The 23,265-nt window shown below is 38.3% G+C and overlaps 1 protein-coding gene across 9 annotated transcripts in view; it reads right to left on the bottom strand.

Annotated features, from left to right (window-relative positions):
- MYO18A (myosin XVIIIA) overlaps positions 1-23,265 on the bottom strand; it is a 527,256-nt gene that overhangs the window by 485,563 nt on the left and 18,428 nt on the right. For 7 of the 9 annotated variants that reach the window (XM_053706173.1, XM_053706175.1, XM_053706166.1 and 4 more), the window contains 5 exons: positions 21,522-21,596; positions 19,093-19,131; positions 17,346-17,414; positions 15,902-15,989; positions 11,140-11,246 (listed from right to left, as the gene is read on the bottom strand). In XM_053706173.1, the coding sequence (XP_053562148.1) occupies positions 11,140-11,246; positions 15,902-15,989; positions 17,346-17,414; positions 19,093-19,131; positions 21,522-21,596 (378 nt within the window). The remainder of the gene's footprint in view (positions 1-11,139; positions 11,247-15,901; positions 15,990-17,345; positions 17,415-19,092; positions 19,132-21,521; positions 21,597-23,265) is intronic. The other 2 variants (XM_053706169.1, XM_053706170.1) reach the window with 2 other exon arrangements.

Genomic DNA, 23,265 nt, shown 5'->3' with positions numbered 1-23,265 from the left:
TGCACAGTTGTAATGGTCTTAGATGAATGCGCGCAAAAGGAACTATGTCCATTGCCGCTACCATCAAACCGATCACTTCCATGCACTGCGCTATGGAAGGAAGAGGAACGGAATGAAGTATCCGACAAGAGTCTAGAAGTTTTGTTTTTCTGGCCTCTGTCAGAAAAATCCTCATTTCTAAGGAGTCTATTATTGTTCCCAAGAAGGGAACCCTTGTTGACGGAGATAGAGAACTCTTTTCCACGTTCACTTTCCATCCGTGAGATCTGAGAAAGGCCAGGACAATGTCCGTGTGAGCCTTTGCTTGAGGAAGGGACGACGCTTGAATCAGAATGTCGTCCAAGTAAGGTACTACAGCAATGCCCCTTGGTCTTAGCACAGCTAGAAGGGACCCTAGTACCTTTGTGAAAATCCTTGGAGCAGTGGCTAATCCGAAAGGAAGCGCCACGAACTGGTAATGCTTGTCCAGGAATGCGAACCTTAGGAACCGATGATGTTCCTTGTGGATAGGAATATGTAGATACGCATCCTTTAAATCCACCGTGGTCATGAATTGACCTTCCTGGATGGAAGGAAGAATAGTTCGAATGGTTTCCATCTTGAACGATGGAACCTTGAGAAACTTGTTTAAGATCTTGAGATCTAAGATTGGTCTGAACGTTCCCTCTTTTTTGGGAACTATGAACAGATTGGAGTAGAACCCCATCCCTTGTTCTCTTAATGGAACAGGATGAATCACTCCCATTTTTAACAGGTCTTCTACACAATGTAAGAATGCCTGTCTTTTTATGTGGTCTGAAGACAACTGAGACCTGTGGAACCTCCCCCTTGGGGGAAGCCCCTTGAATTCCAGAAGATAACCTTGGGAGACTATTTCTAGCGCCCAAGGATCCAGAACATCTCTTGCCCAAGCGAAGAGAGAGAGTCTGCCCCCCACCAGATCCGGTCCCGGATCGGGGGCCAACATTTCATGCTGTCTTGGTAGCAGTGGCAGGTTTCTTGGCCTGCTTTCCCTTGTTCCAGCCTTGCATTGGTCTCCAAACTGGCTTGGCTTGAGAAGTATTACCCTCTTGCTTAGAGGACGTAGCACTTTGGGCTGGTCCGTTTCTACGAAAGGGACGAAAATTAGGTTTATTTTTTGCCTTGAAAGGCCGATCCTGAGGAAGGGCGTGGCCCTTACCCCCAGTGATATCAGAGATAATCTCTTTCAAGTCAGGGCCAAACAGCGTTTTCCCCTTGAAAGGAATGTTAAGTAGCTTGTTCTTGGAAGACGCATCAGCTGACCAAGATTTCAACCAAAGCGCTCTGCGCGCCACAATAGCAAACCCTGAATTCTTAGCCGCTAACCTAGCCAATTGCAAAGTGGCGTCTAGGGTGAAAGAATTAGCCAATTTGAGAGCATTGATTCTGTCCATAATCTCCTCATAAGGGGGAGAATCACTATCGACCGCCTTTATCAGCTCATCGAACCAGAAACATGCGGCTGTAGTGACAGGGACAATGCATGAAATAGGTTGTAGAAGGTAACCCTGCTGAACAAACATCTTTTTAAGTAAACCTTCTAATTTTTTATCCATAGGATCTTTAAAAGCACAACTATCCTCTATGGGTATAGTGGTGCGTTTGTTTAAAGTGGAAACCGCTCCCTCGACCTTGGGGACTGTCTGCCATAAGTCCTTTCTGGGGTCGACCATAGGAAACAATTTTTTAAATATGGGGGGAGGGACGAAAGGAATACCGGGCCTTTCCCATTCTTTATTAACAATGTCCGCCACCCGCTTGGGTATAGGAAAAGCTTCTGGGAGTCCCGGGACCTCTAGGAACTTGTCCATTTTACATAGTTTCTCTGGGATGACCAACTTGTCACAATCATCCAGAGTGGATAATACCTCCTTGAGCAGAATGCGGAGATGTTCCAACTTAAATTTAAACGTAATCACATCAGGTTCAGCTTGTTGAGAAATGTTCCCTGAATCAGTAATTTCTCCCTCAGACAAAACCTCCCTGGCCCCATCAGACTGGGTTAGGGGCCCTTCAGAACCATTATTATCAGCGTCGTCATGCTCTTCAGTATCTAAAACAGAGCAGTCACGCTTACGCTGGTAAGTGTTCATTTTGGCTAAAATGTTTTTGACAGAATTATCCATTACAGCCGTTAATTGTTGCATAGTAAGGAGAATTGGCGCGCTAGATGTACTAGGGGCCTCCTGAGTGGGCAAGACTCGTGTAGACGAAGGAGGGAATGATGCAGTACCATGCTTACTCCCCTCACTTGAGGAATCATCTTGGGCATCATTGTCATTGTCACATAAATCACATTTATTTAAATGAATAGGAATTCTGGCTTCCCCACATTCAGAACACAGTCTATCTGGTAGTTCAGACATGTTAAACAGGCATAAACTTGATAACAAAGTACAAAAAACGTTTTAAAATAAAACCGTTACTGTCACTTTAAATTTTAAACTGAACACACTTTATTACTGCAATTGCGAAAAAACATGAAGGAATTGTTCAAAATTCACCAAATTTTCACCACAGTGTCTTAAAGCCTTAAAAGTATTGCACACCAAATTTGGAAGCTTTAACCCTTAAAATAACGGAACCGGAGCCGTTTTTAACTTTAACCCCTTTACAGTCCCTGGTATCTGCTTTGCTGAGACCCAACCAAGCCCAAAGGGGAATACAATACCAAATGACGCCTTCAGAAAGTCTTTTCTAAGTATCAGAGCTCCTCTCACATGCGACTGCATGTCATGCCTCTCAAAAACAAGTGCGCAACACCGGCGCGAAAATGAGGCTCTGCCTATGATTTAGGAAAGCCCCTAAATAATAAGGAGTCTAAAACAGTGCCTGCCGATATTATTATATCAAAATACCCAGATAAAATGATTCCTCAAGGCTAAATATGTGTTAATAATGAATCGATTTAGCCCAGAAAAAGTCTACAGTCTTAATAAGCCCTTGTGAAGCCCTTATTTACGATCTTTATAAACATGGCTTACCGGATCCCATAGGGAAAATGACAGCTTCCAGCATTACATCGTCTTGTTAGAATGTGTCATACCTCAAGCAGCAAGAGACTGCTCACTGTTCCCCCAACTGAAGTTAATTGCTCTCAACAGTCCTGTGTGGAACAGCCATGGATTTTAGTGACGGTTGCTAAAATCATTTTCCTCATACAAACAGAAATCTTCATCTCTTTTCTGTTTCTGAGTAAATAGTACATACCAGCACTATTTTAAAATAACAAACTCTTGATTGAATAATAAAAACTACAGTTAAACACTAAAAAACTCTAAGCCATCTCCGTGGAGATGTTGCCTGTACAACGGCAAAGAGAATGACTGGGGTAGGCGGAGCCTAGGAGGGATCATGTGACCAGCTTTGCTGGGCTCTTTGCCATTTCCTGTTGGGGAAGAGAATATCCCACAAGTAAGGATGACGCCGTGGACCGGACACACCTATGTTGGAGAAAAAAACACATTTAAATTTTTAGAACAAATATTATACCACAATAAAATGAAGATAAATCAAAATTATTATATATATATATTGGAATAGAAACGCAGTCATTTTAAAGGTCCTATTTATCACACTAAACAACTCCCTTCACAACATTTTTGCTAGAGAACATTTGCGTTTTTGGTTTCAGTACCAGCTACCTATATGTAAGTTTGCCCCAGTGTCTAATTGTAAGCATTAAAGAGACAGTCTACTCCAGAATCGTTATGGTTTAAAAATATAGGTAATCCTTTTATTTTCCTTCCCCAGTTTTGCATAACCAATATTAATATACTTTTTACCTCTGTGATTACCTTGTATCTAAGCCTCTGCAGACTGCCCCCTTATTCCAGTTCTTTTGACAGACATCCATTTTAGCCAATCAGTGCTGACATAACTAACTCCAGGGGAGTGAGCACAATGTTATCAATATGGCACACAAGAACTAGCTCTGTCTAGCTTTGAAAAACTGACCAAATGCTCTGAAAAAAGGTGCTCTTCAACGTCTTATAAATTAGCATATGAGCCAACCTAGGTTTAACTTTCAATAAAGAATACCAAAAGAACAAAGCAAATTTGTTGATAAAAGTTAATTGGACAGTTGTTTAGAAACATAAATGTATATCTTACCTAATACATTCCTTTCTTTCATTGTGATAAGAGTCCACAATCCATTACTCCAGAAAATTACTGTCTACTGCCACTAGGAGGAGGGAAAGCTTCCCAAACCTCAGAGCTCTATATAAATCCCCCAACCGCTATAGCAATCAATCTGACGTATAGCCAAGCTGACAGAGGAGAGAATGAAACAGAGCAAAAACAGAATTTATGCTTACCTGATAAATTACTTTCTCTTACGGTGTATCCAGTCCACGGATTCAGCCTTACTTGTGGGATATTCTCAATCCCTACAGGAAGTGGCAAAGAGAGCACACAGCAGAGAAACTATAGGTGCAGTGGTGACTGTAGTTTTACAAAAATAAATTTGAACCTGACTTAATTGCCAGGGCGGGCCGTGGACTGGATACACCGTAAGAGAAAGTAATTTATCAGGTAAGCATAAATTCTGTTTTCTCTTACATGGTGTATCCAGTCCACGGATTCATCCTTACTTGTGGGATACCAATACCAAAGCTTTAGGACACGGATGAAGGGAGGGAACCTAAACGGAAGGCACCACTGCTTGCAAAACCTCTCTCCCAAAAATAGCCTCCGAAGAAGCAAAAGTATCGAATTTGTAAAATTTGGCAAATGTATGCAGTGAAGACCAAGTCGCTGCCTTACAAATCTGTTCAACAGAAGCCTCATTCTTGAAAGCCCATGTGGAAGCCACAGCTCTAGTGGAATGAGCTCTAACTCGTTCAGGAGGCTGCTGTCCAGCAGTCTCATAAGCCAATCGGATGATGCTTTTCAGCCAAAAGGAAAGAGGTAGCAGTCGCTTTCTGACCTCTCCTCTTACCAGAATAGACAACAAACAAGGATGATGTTTGTCTGAAATCTTTAGTTGCCTTTAAATAGAATTTTAAAGCACGAACCACATTAAAATTGTGTAACAGTCGTTCCTTCTTAGAAACTGGATTAGGGCACAGAGAAGGAACAATGATTTCCTGGTTAATATTCTTATTAGAAACCACTTTTGGAAGGAAACCAGGTTTGGTACGCAAAACAACCTTATCTGCATGGAACACCAGATAGGGTGAATTACACTGCAAAGCAGACAATTCAGAAACTCTTCGAGCAGAAGAAATAGCTACCAAAAACAAAACTTTCCAAGATAATAACTTAATATCTATGGAATGCAAAGGTTCAAACGGAACCCCTTGAAGAACTGAAAGAACTAAATTTAGACTCCATGGAGGAGCCACAGGTCTGTAGACAGGCTTGATTCTAACTAGGGCCTGTGCAAACGCCTGAACGTCTGGTACAGCTGCCAGACGCTTGTGTAACAGGATAGACAGAGCAGATATCTGTCCCTTTAAGGAACTAGCTGACAAACCTTTCTCCAAACCTTCTTGGAGAAATGACAATATCCTTGGAATCCTAACCTTACTCCACGAGTAACCCTTGGATTCACACCAACAAAGATATTTCCGCCATATCTTATGGTAAATTTTCCTGGTGACAGGCTTTCTGGCCTGGATCAGAGTATCTATAACAGATTAAGAGAACCCGCGCTTAGCTAGAATTAAGCGTTCAATCTCCAAGCAGTCAGTTGCAGAGAAACTAGATTTGGATGCTTGAATGGACCCTGAATTCGAAGATCCTGCCTCGAAGCCTTCTCCTGCTTGATTCTGGCAACTAGCCGAGGGAGAAGAGGAAACGGTGGAAAGACATAAGCTAGACTGAATGACCAAGGCGCTACTAAAGCATCTATCAATGCCGCCTTGGGATCCCTGGACCTGGATCCGTAAAGGGGAAGTTTGGTGTTCTGACGGGATGCCATCAGATCCAATTCTGGAATGCCCCATAGCTGGGTCAACTGAGCAAAAACCTCCGGGTGGAGTTCCCACTCCCCCGGATGGAAAGTCTGACGACTCAGAAAATCCGCCTCCCAGTTGTCTACTCCTGGGATGTGAATTGCAGATAGATGGCAGGAGTGATCCTCCGCCCATTTGATGATCTTGGTTACTTCCTTCATCGCTAGGGAACTCTTTGTTCCTCCCTGATGATTGATGTACGCTACAGTCGTGATGTTGTCCGACTGAAATCTGATTAATTTGACCTCCGCTAGTTGAGGCCATGCCTGGAGCGTATTGAATATCGCTCTCAGTTCCAAAACGTTTATTGGGAGAAGAGATTCTTCCAGAGACCATAGACCCTGACTTTTCAGGGAGTCCCAGACCGCACCCCAGCCTAACAGAATCCTAAAAGAATGGCAAGAATCATTATGAAGAAAACACCAAGAGATAAAGGCTTTCCAAACCATATAACAGATTTGTATAGTAACCGTTTTCCTAGCCTGAACAAGAGTATTAACAGATTTTAGATCTGGATGGAAAACGAGACCTTGAGACAATAGATCTTTTAAAGGAAGAGGTCAGGGCTGGTAACTGGTCATCTGAACCAGATCTGCAAACCAAACTCTTCAAAGTCATTTCAGAGTTGGTAGAATCACTGATGCATTGTTTTGTTTGACCTTGGCTTTAACTCTGGATAACAGAACAGGAGGAGGAAACACATAAGCTTGCCGAAATGACCAAAGCATTCTCAGAGCATCTGTCTCCAGAGCCCTTGGTTTCCTGGACCTGGAAAAAAATACTGAGGAAGTTTGTTCTTTAACGTGGAAGCCATGAGCTCTATCTGTGGTAGGCCCCAAAAACTCACAATTTGACTGAATACATCTGTATGAAGAGACCATTTCCCTGGAAGGATTGTCTGAGGACTGAGAAAATCTGCTTCTCAATTGTCCACTCCTGGACCATCAACAGCAGATATATGACAATGATGGATCTCTGACCAATCCAGGATTGTCTAAACTTCCTTCATCGCCAAGGAAATCCTGGTTCCCCCCTGGTGACTGATATAAGCCACAGCTGTAACATTGACAGACTGAAACTGAAGGAAGAATTTCATCCTTAACTGGGGCCAAAGAGAAGAGTCCTGTGAATTGCTTGGAGTTCTTAAATATTTATGGGCAACCTGACCTCCCAGGATGGTTAAAGCCCTTGAGCAAAACGCCAACCTCATACAGCACCCCAGCCGGACAGACTTGCATCAGAGTGTTTGCATAAAACACATTTATAAATTATAGAAAAATGCTTATCAGAAATAGCTTCCAAATCTGGATTAGGCCCAGCTTGCAAAGAATCAGCATGATCCATGGTAAATACAGAGCTCATAGGAGAGGGGAACCCACACCCAACCTGCCAGCAGCCAAACTGCTACTAAAAGCGACCACAACGTCTAGGCGCGCATGCATACACGTTCACTAGGCACCAAAAAGGAGAAAAAAAAAAAGTAACATACATATAAAATATCCTTCTGAGCTCCTATATTTTGCTGGATTGCGAGCCCCCTCTGGCCCCCCTGCAGTCAAATAAATTGTTCCTTGCTGGCGCATCCAATCATTATTCAAGTCGCTAGACTGGCTTATGTCTGTGTGCGCTGTACACGCATGTGAATTACAGCCCACTTCTTCTTCGACAGTCGTCCAATCCGTATCGTTTGATTTCGTCACAAAACTAAGTAAACATTAAAACACAAGATTCAATGTTTACTTGGCATACGTCATTGAGACCCTTATGCATGCGCTATTTTAGAACCCTCTCTGGAGCATGCAAAGGCCCTGAAGTGTAGAGTGGGTGGAACGGTAATGCACGTCACTTCAGTACTAGAAGGGAAAGCATTGGGGACGGAGCTAATAATTAATATGATTATTATAAACTGATCAAAAAAATATAAAGTAAGTCCAAAAACAAAAATGCTGCAGTTTAAATATTTGATTAATGTAAAGTGTAATTACACAGTTGTACTACAGCAGAGTTCACCATCACTTTAATGCCTAATACTCCAAATATGTCCCTCATGACATAGTCAGTACTAAAGAGGGGGGGGGGGGGAAAGGGTTTGAACCAGGAAACTCTAAAATAAGACAAACAATCTTGCACATCTTCATTCTTCACCTACCTCCAGTGGAGCCAAAGACAAGACTGATTACTATAGAGGTGGGAGGGTTTATATAGAGCTCTGAGGTTTGGGAATCTTTGCCTCCTCCTAGTGGCAGGAAAAGTAATTCCCAGGAGTAATGGATCGTGGACTCATATACCTAATAAATTGTTAGCCCTATTTGAATCATAAATCAAGTTTAATTTTGACTAGTCTGTCCTTTTAAATTTGCTCCTAAACACAATTGTATGTCTGCAATTATAAAAATGTAAATTCCCATCATGTAATTCACTCTTTTCACATTGCCGCTCAAAACACACACAACTAAATAATATGTAGAGATACTGATATAAAAATCCAGTATAAAACCGTTTAAAAACGTACTTCGGGGGCGTGTCTCTGGGCAGCACCTTGAATGGAAGCAATCGGTAGCTGCGTGAGAAATGCAGATAACTTGCCAACTATCAGCAGTTTATGAAGCCATCTGTATTTTTAACTAAGGTCTCTGAACTACACAGAGTGTACTGAATCTATAGACACCAGATTGAGATGAAATTTGCACCAGATTGCCGATCCGGAGCGTTGAGGCCTGTGGCAACTCTCATAAGGAGCAGTCCTCAACACCCCCCCCCCCCCCCCCCCGTAAATCTCTGACCGGGTATGAGCAGCTTATACGCTTTTTTTTTAATTTTTTATTAAGCATTGCAAAGACACTGCAAATTCTCGCTACAGAATGGAGCCTTTTGCAACTATCCTGATAAAGGAGATGCGTGACATCCTAAATGACCACTTTCTTCAACTAGAGAGACGGATGGCTACAGTATGGACATACGAGGGGAAAAACCCTACAACTGATGTTGACCTGTTGGATCACGTTCCGGAGACAGATTGCCAGCCTTCCGAGTGCTACGAGAATCCGCCTTCACTTGACACACAGCAGGACAAGAAAGCCTCTGAAGCTAACTGGCCACTACAGGACAATGAAGAGCTAAGGGATACCAATTTAGCCAACAGTGAGGACGACGACTTCTTTGAATTTGAGGTTGCCTCTAGGCCACAGATCCCCCTTCTGCCTATGAGCCCCTATCTGCCCTTTCAGCCGCGACATAAACACACCATGAGGGGAGCTGCCGGCGCTACACTGAACACTAACCTCATTTCTCCTGTAGAGAGCGGCAGCACGGACCCTGTAGCGGATAAAGACGTTGTTTGGGAGGCAGACCTTTATCAAAACGGGACATTCCCTAACTCCACACTACTGTCAAGCCGACGAAGATTGAGGGTTTATCCATACACAACTCTCGAGAGCAATTTGGTGGTGAGAGGTAGAAGGCTTATCATCGAGAGTGTAAGTTACTATAGGAACCACTCCTGCACAACACTATACCATCTGCACCCGCAAACAGAACGGTAATGGACAAATTAGGGGTAGGCTAAATGCCGGGTTTCTGCTAAGTCGGATGCAGTTGGCTCTTATACCTCTTAAACACCACATGGATCTAGCTGCGCTTGCCGACATGCATACTGGCTTCCCTTTTGACTGGACATTCTCTGCTAAAATCTAGGAACCACTGCTTTGTGTTGGTTGAAACCTGTTACCGCAACTTTATAATTTCCACTGTCATGAAAAAGGCATTGGTGGGGACTTCATTGCCGTCGACGGCCGAGGGGGCAAACTGACATTTTACAGTTACCACAAGCCTTTTCACTATAGACAGCCATAAACGTTGCCTATTATGTTCTATTATGTTTTATAAAGTATTTTATTCATGGTTAGCCTCTAATCTGGGGATATATTTGCCACTCTACTGATACCCTAATTGTGCTCTAATTGGGGTTGAAGCTATGTGACCATGTTGCACACGTGTAGTGAGTGTGGATGTACCTAGCCACCTAAAAGAATCATCCCCCCTAGTAATCGTACAGAGAGAGCAGGGATAATCCACTATACTCTGTCTATCCAATAAATTGTAAGAAATGGTTTAAGTCCCGTTTGCATCTAGTAGTTTTGCATCGCCTAGTCATTGGTCACCAGTTCATATGTCCGTTTGATTAATTTCCAGCTTTCTTCTAAACCCACGCACCCTCCCACTTTTGTGGATATTTTAAGCTTAGCAGGATAACCTGAACCTATGCATATTTGTTTTTAACGCTCCAGGTAATTTCCAAGCAGTGTCCAAAAGAAGCCCATTTTGTTTTTGTCTCTTGTTTGTTTGTTTGTTATTTTCCATTATTTTCTAACATATTTGTTATATCAATAGTTAAACAGGTTTATAAAGGTCCAAAAGTGACCTCATATGATTGCAATTCTCCTACTATCCCTCTTACTAGCTAAGTTGGAGGCCCAAAAGTGGCCTCCTCAGTTCCAAGGAGATACACTAAACAAAAAATGTGGGTTAGAGTTTGTTGTCTTTTGATATATAATGAAGGTACTATTTAGATAATTGTTTTTATTATTGAATTTTACACTCCTGTACTAGCTGCAATTTTTTAAATCTGGGTTACGATTTACTGTTGTGAAGTATAATGGCTGTACAACCCTCCTTTAAAAGTGCCTGTATGACTGTTTCTTTAACCCTCAATAAAAATTAATTAAAAAAAAAGTACTTCGAAGCTTCCAGTTTAGCTCTGTTGAAAAGGTTAGCTGGAACTCCCACTGAAAGTGGTTGTATACCAAAAAGAGAAGACACCCCTCCCCCCCCCCCCTCCCCTGCATATGAAAAGCCTCTTTACACAATCAGAAGCAAGCTGGAGTAGGTATACATCAGTATACTTCTAAAACTTTGGGCTTGGTTAAGAGTCTGAAATAAGTGCAAGTGTTGCCTGTGCAACGGCAAAGAGAATGACTGGGGAAGGCGGAGCCTAGGAGGGATCATGTGACCAGCTTTGCTGGGCTCTTTGCCATTTCCTGTTGGGGAAGAGAATATCCCACAAGTAAGGATGACGCCGTGGACCGGACACACCTATGTTGGAGAAATATTGCCTCTTTTGTTGGCAGATTTTCAACACAGAACAGTACAGAAATATCACCTTTTCCACATCATCTTCATCCACTTCCAGTAAACTTCCATCGTTATCCAGTCTAATTTTCACCTTCCCTTCGGGCAAGGCGCTGTTCTCTGCATTTAATTTACTGGCTAAAGAAAAAGAAGCATTACCACTAGTCAATAGCAAATACCACGTTATGCATTTTAAACTCTTTTTAGTATTGGTCACACAACATTTGTAACAAATTAAATCAACATGATAAGTATGTGCTAAAACATTTTCTCAAACTATAAATTTGGCTACATATTTAAAGGGACACTGAACCCAAATTTTTTCTTTCATGATTCAGATAGAGCATGCAATTTTAAACAACTTTCTTATTTACTCCGATTATCAATTTTTCTTCGTTCTCTTGATATCTTTATTTTAAAAAGCAGGAATGTAAGCTTAAGAGCCAGCCTATTTTTGCTGAAGCCAGCCAGCTCCTAAGCCTACATTCCAGCTTTTCAAATAAAGATATCAAGAGAACAAAGAAAAATTGATAATAGGAGTAAATTAGAAAGTTGCTTAAAATTGCATGCTCTATCTGAATCATGAAAGAAAAATGTTTTGTTTCATATCCCTTTAAGGCTAATATAATACCCATACCCTGAAACAGAAGCCCCCAGACCACATGAGGAAAGAAGGCCTGACCACAATGAGGTAAGCAGAGTACAGGCTTCTAATTTGTTGTGTGACAAAAAAAGGGCAGTACCAGTAAACCGGTCAGTGTCCAGCGCTGAATGTGTGTCCTCCATTACTCCCTATGTTATATTCTTTCCTTAGGCAGAGAAACGCGTTGCATGAAAACGGTTCACTGCGATGCCCCTATACCCTTTATGCGTATTCTGTTTTTAATCTGGTTTTTATCAAAACATGTTTTTTCTTTTTAAGCATATTGTGGTTAAAGTGTGATCCATTCAGCACTATGCATTTTGCTCTAGTGAGAGACTTGTGAAACGTTCCAGTTTGCTGGAGATAGGTGAGCTGATACACCTCAATCTATCGACCTGTGTCTACAAGCACATAGGTGTTCTTCAGCTAAATGTGAGTAACCATTTTTGGTTTACATTGTTGCATCTCTTGACAAGATCTACCGATATGCACATGAGGCGCCCCTTTATTCTTTCCTTCTGCCTGCTTGTGGTTCCACTGTGTAACCACAGCCTGTGCACTTGTAACTAATCATTTTCATTGGTATATTTTGCTCTCTTGTTAGCAGAGACCATAATCTCTGTATATGTGTACAGCAGTAGTAGCCATACTTGCACAATGATCTGACTTACAACTTTCTGGAAACTACAGAGATCTTCTGTATAACAGATGGGCATCAGGCTCCACCTGAAGAAAGCATAACTCACCAACATGGGTGCGGCATTTGATGGCATTACAAGGAAATATTGCCAGGTGAACTAAATTTTAAGCACTTCATTATCAACATTGAGCCTTTGTAGTGTGGGGGTTTTAATGGGACATTCCAACTTTTTCAGTTAAATAAAACAAACCATCTAGGAATTATATGCTGAATCTAAAAGAGAACATTTAAATATCTATTTTCTCAATAGATGTACTTTGTACTTGTGCATCACTGCCACCAATAAAATTGTGGGAAGAGCCTTTATCAGCCAGTGAGCTGTGCAGTAATCGGTTTCCTATTAGTTTATGGGCAATGCAATGTCAAGTTTAGTGTCCTTTGGGTCTATCTGGTGTATGGGTTAGTTTACCACAAAAGAGAAATTTAATGTATTTGGTTCAATCTGCTAAATAGTCATTTTTTGAGATTTACATTAAAGGGACATGAAACTCAAAATGTTTCTTTCATGATTCAGATAGAAGTAAATTGGAAAGTTGTTTCAAATTGTACACTCTAATATCTCATTTGCATTGTTCATTTGGCATCCTTTGTTGAAAAGCATGCCACAGTAGGCTCAAGAGCTGGTAGCCAGCTGCTGACTGGTGGTGGCACAATATGGGCTTTAGTCTGCAGAAGACAAGGAAAGATAAGTAGCAAGGTTAGCCTTGAGAAGTCTTTAGTGTGTATTTCCAGCCCTTATAAAGTAAAAATCCAAAATGTAAGGAGATAAATGACAGGAAAAGGGGACAAAATGAATATATATTGCAAAGTTCCTCTACACATTACATTTCATATTAAAATATGTTTACTGTCCCTTTAAAATGTGCATCTACAGTACACCTTTTAAATGAAATGAAACAGACATTTATATTATTATCTAAAAGAGAATGTTTTTAACATTACAAAAAAGGGGGGTTATGTTACTGGTGACCATGTGGCATCAGGAATCTTGGGGCTCACTTAATGTCATTGAACAATTAATCCCACAATACAAAAATTGCAGGTACCACTGTGGCAGTTTAGGGTTAGGTAAGAGGATAATGCCTTGGATGACTTACACAGTAGTGACAACAATAAGGCCATATTTTTGTAGCTGCAATATCTAGGTTTGGGAGAGGCCTTGCAAAGGAGAACCCATTGTTTTCAAGCGACCATGCTGACCAAGCTCCGTTAGTGAAAATGGAGATGGGGGACTTTAAAAGGGAAATTAAACCATTTTTTCTTTTTCACGATTTGGACAGAGCATACAATTTTAACAAAGTTTTCAAGTTGCTTCTTTTATCAAATTTACTTTGTTCTTATGGTATTCTTTGTTGAAGAGATCTAGATAGGTAGCATGCACATTACTGGTACACTACATAACCGGAAACACTGCTGCCACCTGCTGTTCTTGCATGTATAACTGTTATAAAAAGACTGCCATATATTGGGCCAGTCACGTGTACACTCCTACACCTTCCTACCTGCTTTTCAAAACGGGATACCAAGAGAACAAAGTCAATTTAATAGAAGTAAACTGGAAAAGTTTTATTTTTTTATTTTACATTATCTGAATCATTAAAGATTTTTTTGGGAGTTTTATGCCCATTTAAAAAAATATATATATATATATATATTATATACACAGATGTAGATGATCGTCAACTAAAATATTTTATTTTACAATATAATCAAATATAATTAAAGGGACAGTAAACATTTTTATCTTTTGTGACAGAGCATTCAGTTTTAAACAACTTTCCAATATGCTTTTTTTCTCAAATTTGCTTCATTCTTTAGTATCCTTTGTTGAAACAGAAGCAAGCACTAATGAGAGCTAGCTGAAAACATCAGGTGAGCCAATGAAAAGTCATATATATGCAGCCACCAATCAGCAGACAGCTCACAGTAGTGCATTACTGTTCTTGAGACTACCAAAAGGTATTCTATTCAACAAAGGATACCAAAAGAACAAAGAAGATAAATTAACAGAAGTAAACTAGAAAGTTTTTTAAAATTGTATGCGCAATCTGAATCATGGAAGAAAAATGTTTTTCATGACCCTTTTTTTATTTATAAAATATATTTTACCAGAAAGGATACATTGAGATTTCTCTTGTTTTTAAGTATGTCCTGGGTCCACAAAACATTGCATTAATACAATAGGGTAACAATAAAATACTAAAACAATACACAATATATGCAAAAATGTAACATAGAACAGGTAGGAAATATATTATCAACCATGACAGGTGCATTTGGTTAGATAAAAAAATTGCATCAGAAATCTAGAACCTTATAAATATAAACTTTGCCAGATCAAACGTGGTTTTTCCCGCCGAGCATCGCAGGGGCTGCCCTGGTGGAATTACCAAAAAAAAAAAAAAAAAAAAAGGGGGGCAGCCCCTGCAGGGTGGAGAGAAGTATCCTATTAAAAGTAATAGAGCTTGCTGGAAAGGAACAATTCCCTCCATAGAGCAAAGTTAGCAGTGAGTGTACTTTAAATATTAAATCCTGCAAACAATACAAATCACATTATGCTGCTTTCTGTGTAAAGCATCTTACAATCGCCTATATTTCTGTACGCTTGCGTTTTTATATTAGGGTTATAAGTATTTTGAGAAAAGTTTGGCAACTTTTAGTTTGCGAGAAAGAGCAGAGCTGAAATGAGAAAATATTTACAGAATTACGCTGGGATTAGAGAGACTATTTCATAAGCACCCATGGAACTCCTATGTTTAGCCCATTTTAGAAAAAACAATTACGATTTGTATTTTGTACTTAGAAGTATGAATTTTGCACATCCTGTGAACTTAAATTAAGATTTATGCTGTGCATATTTTGTGTGATTTTCATACAAATTTTTTTTTAAATACGATTTTTGGTGAAGAATTGTTACTATTTTTTTATGCACTGTAACAGTGCAACTTTTTCCCGCGTATTTTTGTATGATTGGTTGTAATTATTCATTTTTTAAGTTTTTAAAAGAAAAAAAAAAAATTATAGTGCAGTTTTGTAATTTATGCATCTCCTCCCCACACGAAAACGCAGTATACGCCCCTTAGTGAGACACCTTGTTTTCAGGGTAAATAGTGGATTTAGATAATTTTACCATGGAAATAGAAGAACTGGCGAGTCCAGAGACCTTTAGATTATCCAGCCCCTAGTGTTAGACATTATTAGAGGGCCATGTCCATTTAGGAATATCGACCCTACACTACTGTGTGCTTAACCCCCACAAAGGGGTTAAACACACACAGAAATACAGCTCAGGACTCACAGAGCACTGCTGGTCCAGAGTGTAAAATGACACCGATTCAATAAGCAGCACAAGTTCCACACCTGAGTCGTGCGACTAGCGCTGTACAAAGTTACTAAATGAGGACTTAGATTTCAGCAGTGTAAATCGTTAGCTCATATTGTGCAACATACCTAAGGAGAACCCATCTTTATGGACCAACCACACCTTGTCAGTTTCATACCAGTTCTGTTCTGCGTTAATTTGATCCTCAGTTTTTGTCTGTAGAGAAAAAGAAAAAAACACAATGAGAATAATTCTCTAAGATAGCAGTCTATGGGAAGGAAGGGGATTTGTCACCATGTAGCCCTGTAAAGTTACGAGAGACATACCAGCAAAACAAAATATAATGTAACTAAAAACAAATACATATTTACTGTTCATTCACAAAGCTCGGCTACCATTTATGAATGAGACTCAGTGGAGGAGAGAAAAAAAAATCTATGAGCTGCGGATGGAGAGGAATATGTAGGAAAATCCTAAATTCTAACATGGCAAAGTATTTAAAGATGTGTAACTCATGAAAATGTTGAAAGGATATGCTTTATCTTTATAACACAACATATTATAGCAAAGTGTACAAATGAACAGTCGTTCTCAAAGAAAGATTGATCACGATCTGCTCTCTTTCTAGTAATATCATAGATAATTATATCACATATAATATATATCATATACTTCTGCATGAAGTTGTGCATAAATACATCAATTCACAGTGGGAAAATGTAATGTACAAAAAGGAGGTAAGCAGGGTAGTATCTTACTTTAACTGTCATTTTGCACCTATATAATGTGGCTATAAAACTGCAGAGGACTTCATAGTACGATAACAAAACAAAGCAGAAGAGGATGGAACAGAAGGTAATATAAAGATCTTGTAAATGTTATGCATGCTTTACAAATAAACGCAACACTGCAAACATACTACAAAACTAAATATCACAGTGAATGGGAAACAACAACAAAAGCATGGAAGCAGGACCTCATCATATAATGATGCATAAATCAGCATAGGGATTAATACTACACGTGCACAGACAGTGTTTCGGTCTAATCATGTGTCACAAAAAATATATATTTAATCCAATATTGATTCGGGATGTGAATGAAAATTTGTTCATCAGCTATTTCTTATAGGAAATGTATTAAGGGCAGAAAAGTAGCAGCTAGACAACAGCTTAAATATAAAGTAATAGCTAGGGCTACTGTTACAAGCCAGCAGCAGCACACAAAGTGAAGCTTACATACTTATCAACTGACAATGATGTTGCTGGATCACTAATGAATAATGTACATTTGAAGCCTTTACCCTCTTTATGATCATGGTCAACAGTAGCATGCATTGATTTGTTAAAAGGATTGTTGGTTTATGCATTTTTAAATTAAATTGTCTTGTATTACTTTTGTCCGAATCTGAATGCACATCTAATACAAGGACTAGCACAAATGGACAATTTGTTTGAGACCGATAAATATAGAACATTGAATATTAACAATGTGATCCTGCTAACATGAATCAGTTCTTACTACAACATATATGGATAAAAAAACACACCACACTGCACAATGTAAGCCAACCTTAGGCAGAGCATTAGGGGAGCTTGGAGCCGAAGCAGATGCATCATCAGTGGGATCCTGTGAGGCAGACTGGCGGAAGGGAACAATGGTTCAATCAATGTATCCTTAATGGAGCATGCAATAATACATGGTCAAATACCATAAACCTCTTTACTAGAACATACTGTGCACAATGTCAAAATGACTGCATGGCTTCATGCCACGTGCACCTCACCATGTCTTACTATTAAAAGCAGTATTAACACTGATGCCCTCATCAGCCTCAAATATTTCATCAGCAAATAAATTCAAGCGCAATAAAGTCACTATAAAACTTTATTTAAAGAGGACAAAACATTCCAGTTCATAATTTCTGTAAATAACATACATACAAACACACACACACATACATATTATAAATACAGACAGATCTTAAAAGGACAATTATATGGTCATGGTAACGTGACAACTATTTAGTACACAAGTAGAAATTAGCCTCTCTCCTATAATACTGCTGAGGGAGATCTGAATTTTCTAACAGCAATGCTTTGCTTTCTCTGCACTTCACACCAGATTGTTTATGTATGCCCTTAGGGAAAATTGTTTCACTTTTAATTTGTCGGCTTATTTTATAATAAAATCTGTTATTGATTAAACCAAAGCAATACGCCATAAAGGCAGATAAGGCAAATGTTATGCACAGCATATTTACTCAGCTAAGTACTGTGCTTTAAATATAATGGATGTATAGTGCAAGGTTTCATTTTTAGAACATTAATTTATGGAGAAGTACATTTTTAAGTCAATTTCACATTAATGTCATAGGTGAAATCATTTTTGTGATGACTAAACTGATGCTTAAAGTGATGGTAAATCCTAGCATTTTTGAAACTCTAGGATTTACCAGTGCAACAAATAGAGGACTTTCTGTCTTTAAGTATAAACTACTTCATGCTGAAAGTACCTTTGTATAAAACGTATGCCGCGCTGATCGCCTCAGGCCACCTACGGCAGAACGCTATTTTTCAGTGAGGTGATCTTAGCCAATAGCATGCTAGCTATCCGGCATTATGCCAGCTGGGCTGTACTGCTATTGGCTTTGAGGTTGAAAAAATAGCGTTCTGCTGCGGATGACCTGAGACGCTTTTAGCGCAGCATATGCTACAGGTAAATAAAGGAACCTTCAGCATGAAGTATTTTATACTTTATGACTGAAAGTCCCCTTAAATTTTGCACTGGTAAATTTACCATAATGTTAAAGAAAGGGTCTTGCCATTCTTAAGTAGAAAAAATATTAATCTTTAAAAGGGAGAAGAAACACTAAAAACATTTTATAAGCATGATATTGAGGTTATCCTCTGCTTCCCTCTAGCCAGGAGTGCCACCATATTAAAATCTAGCTTTCACTAAATTCCAGTGCTGACATGTTTGAAGGAGAGTTACTACACATGTGCAGATACCTGAAGCAAAATCCAGGTTCCAAAATGGTGGCATCCATAATTAGAGGGAGGTGCATAAAAATGTATTTAGTATTGGATATCCCTTTAAAATAATCACACATAAATCAGTCAAACAAGATTACATGCAAAACAGTGACCAAGCATGCAAGGTATTCTCACAGAGGAGAAGATGGAAGGTAAATGGGTGAGGTGAGATGTGAGTAGAGCCTTACACTCCAGCATGACACACGCGCACAGACACCAGCCCAGAGGTGGACAGAGAACGAGGTTGGGTCGGTAGAGTGATCCTGTGTGCAGGGGTACAATACCTGACTCAGAGGAGAAGAGGCAGAGGCTGTAGGTTCCAGCTGTGGCAGCAAGAGGATAAGAAAAAAAAGGATGAGAAACAAATAGAATAGACACATTCAGAGCAAGGAAATGAAAGATTTCAATTTATATTAATAAATCACATCATGTCTGAGCATAGCAACAGTGAGATCTGCTAGCTTGCAAATAAGTAAAGTATTGGGTGAACAAAAAAAGGCATCCAAACAAGCAATGTAAGTGTTCAAAACAAGCCAAGAATGAAAGATTAAATCAACATATTCCACTTTGGCTCCCTACTTCACACTAAGTTTTAAGGATAATAAAATGATCTTAGTAAAAAATAAAAAAACACTTCCAAAAGTAAAATACACTCTTCTGTAATAACCTGAAAGTCTACTCAACCACGGGACTAGAGGTTACAGCACACACATGCACTTCTGTACACTGTAAACGAATCTACAGGTCAATGCCAAAATGCTGCATGTGCGCGCCTCACATTATTTTATACATATTTAAATAAAATAGTAATAATAATAATATATAAAATAATAATTATAAAACAATATATATATAAAATAATAATTATAAAACAATATATATATAAAATAATAATTATAAAACAATATATATATAAAATAATAATAAAACAATATATATAAAATAATAATTATATATATATATATATATATATATATATATATATATCTTCCTACATAAACCTATTAGATAAAGTAACATTATTATTGTCACTTATATTTGATTTATTTGAACATAAATCATAGGTAAACCCAATAAGCAAGGGGACCTCAGACAAACAGTAAAGTAACCTATAAAATGCACTCTGTGCATCTAAAACTGTATGAACACACTACAGGTTTATCACCACAAGTCTACCAACACTTTTTTGTGCCAAACAAAATAAAAAATAAAAATCTAAAAAGATTTACAGCATGCTAATGGCAGACAAAGATGCCGCAAAAGTGTTAATTGCATTAGTAGAATAATCCTGAATTATTTTGAAAATTACTCAAACTCAGTCGCAAGATAATTCATGTACAGTACTTTGATTAATTTCCTTTAAAAATCAAAAGAAAAAAAGTTACTAATTTAAAATTTAAAAAAAATTACCAGCATTATATGCAGTATTAAAATGAAAACTATCAATAGATCTTTGAAATGTCCAACACTTACATTAAAACGTGAAGTTTCAAATTAAATATGTGTTTATTAATACATAAAAATGGTAAAAAGTAACTAAACACAAAAACTACAGCCAGACCACACATCCATATAAAGGGACTGAGCTTTGCCGAGTCATTACTGGCCTGGAACAAAATTACCAGATTTCCCTATTAAGATGCTTTTAAAAAAAAAAAACATTTTACAGGGAACTTAGACTGTTGGTTTAGATAAAAATCCAAGTAAAATGTGTTTTTCATGAGCATCTTTTTCTAAAGGGTAATTAAATAAAAGTCTGGAAGTGATGCATAAAATCAATAATAAAGGTAAAAACTCTTCTCCCCTTATCAACGTAATGCACCATATTTCTAGGCATGGTTTATTATTCAGATTGTATGAAGGCATTGCATCACTTAACCCTTTAATGACCAGGAGTATGCATCACAAAGAACAAAGTTTTGCTTTGACTGTATCTTACAGACTTCCCCAGGTTGTTTCAAGAGGGTTATAGGAGCAGCCCACAAGAAGGGAGGGGCTTGCTGCAATAACACTATGACCTATGCTATCCTCAATAATCCCAAGACCATGTGATGTATACACAGAAGCTATAAAGCCTTAACAGGTTAAAGGTTTTCTGGAGCAAAGAAATGTGACAATATTTAAGCTGAGAGCACTCATTTTTAATGAAAATTTCTAATGTTTAAAATACAGCATTGTAAATACTAGCACATTTTGGATTTAATTTAAAGGGAAATGAAACCCAACCTTTTTCTTTCATGATTTAGATGGGGAATACAATTTTTAACAATATAATTTAATTCTTTTATCTAATTTGCTTCATTCTTTAGATATTCTTTTTTGAAGAAATCACAATGCACATGGTAGAATCAATCACACAATGCATCTATTTGCAGCTACCAATCAGCTACTGGGCCTATTTAGATATGATTTTCAACAACAGAAATCAAGAGAATGAAGCAAATTAGATAATAGAAGTAAACTGGAAAGTTGTTTAAAATTGTATGCTCTAAGAAAAATGTTGGGTTTTATGCTGGAATAACATATACAACAGCATGAATATATCATATTTAATATTAGTAATTGTAAGTACAAAATGTATTCTTGTTACAGTCTATTTAAGAAACAAAAGCCTTCATGTACATTTATTCATGCAAGTCATAAAACCAACAGACAAGGAGGGTCAACAAAAGCACTACAGGAAAATTAGACAATAACCCAATATTATATTTACAGATGCCATGAAGATCCTTTCCAGGCGTTTCTGAGCTTCATCTGCTGGTGCACGTTGTGAAACCGCACAGACGGCCTAAAGGTCAAACTTGCATTAGTATTCAAGGGAAATTCTAACAACTCGCTAACCTACCTTCTGACAACTGGGGTACAACTTCAATATGTACTTTATATTGATGTCATTTACTTCCTGACAAATCACAAACGGGTAAAAACAAATGTAAAATATATTGGTGTAACCACAAAAGAGAGTGAAATCAAACTCAAAAACAATCACAAATATCAGACCTCCCAACTGTCCTTATTTGAGAGGGACAGTCCGTGATTCTGACCTCTATCCCACTGTGCCTCTGAATATATCCAAAGGAGTAGCAGCTCCAATTTTTCCTGCACCACAAAACTTGTTTATTGGAATATCACCATAAAAACATATTACAATGTTTTGGTTCAAATTACCTTAATCATGTTGTATAGAAGTGGTGGTGCTACTCCTGGACTGTGCCGCTGAGACAGCCATATATGAAGAATTTCCCTTTGCTCCATCCACAGAACACCCAGACGCACCCACAAACTGTTAGTCGCACCTACTGACCACCCAGACACTTTCACAATCTCACCCACTAACCACCAATGATCCCACCCAACATAGCTCCACCCACAAAATGGTGACAGGCCCCCATCCTGTGTCCCTGATACCCAGAAACAAATGCTGGGACTTATAAAATCTAAATATATTTTATTATATATTACAAAAGCATGATTATTCTGATAAGACAAAAACTTAATCTAAGCTAAAATGCAGCTTTCTAGAAAAAAACACTAATATGTATCCAAGGAGGCAAAATAAAATCACAGTAGCCTTTCTGAACAACAAACCGTCTAGGTGAAATAGATTTTCAAAGATTTTAATAGGGGTAAAATACCATTATTCTTATTGAATTAAAAATTACCTCCTTCTATACATATTTTGTCTCTTCTCTTTGTATGATTTACAGAGCTACATTTCAGCTTATATTTTGTCTTTAAAGCACATCAGATTTTTGGACTTGCTGTATTTTGTTTAGATTTTAATTATAATTCTCGTCTTTAGAGGGAGCTCTCTCCATCTCTCTGTAGTTTACCAAGTTCATTTTAAAGAAAAGTTGTGGACCACAGAATAGAGCATGATGTTTACATATTTTTAACTCTGTTTTTTTTATTTGTACACATTCAATTAAATAATGAATTCAATTAAATCATTAATTCAATAAAATCTCTGATCTATTTAGTTACAAAGTATAATGGCATTATTGAAGTCTGAAATGGATTGAAAAACTATCGCAGAGACTATGCTGCCAAGAGAAGCGATGTTCTTTATGGAAAAGGATTCAACTAGGTCATCACTCTTTTATATAAAAAATAAATAAAAAGGATATAGAAATGGATATAGAAACTGGTGACTTACCTTGCACCATGTAATTCATTTTCTTTATTATAGAATAAAACATATCTAGTTTGTAAGATAGCATTATGCTTAACCCAGGCATTCTTAAAGCCCCCTTTGTGGAGGTTTATTGGATTAATCAATCATCTTTCCATCAAGTCTTACACTCCGCATATTCAAAAACGTATTTTGTACCCATTTTTGAGTTCGGATAGTTTTGCAGAATTTGTATTGTACAACGAATTTCCTGCTTCTTGGATTTCTTGTTATAGAGAATAGGAGTCTCACGAATAAGGGTCAGGATCATCTGCTATGATAGTTT

The sequence above is a fragment of the Bombina bombina genome, chromosome 3 (genome assembly GCF_027579735.1).
Source record: "Bombina bombina isolate aBomBom1 chromosome 3, aBomBom1.pri, whole genome shotgun sequence".
Taxonomy (NCBI): Eukaryota; Metazoa; Chordata; class Amphibia; order Anura; family Bombinatoridae; genus Bombina; species Bombina bombina.
Note: the sequence above shows the minus strand (reverse complement) of the source record. Positions and strands in the feature narration are given on the sequence as shown.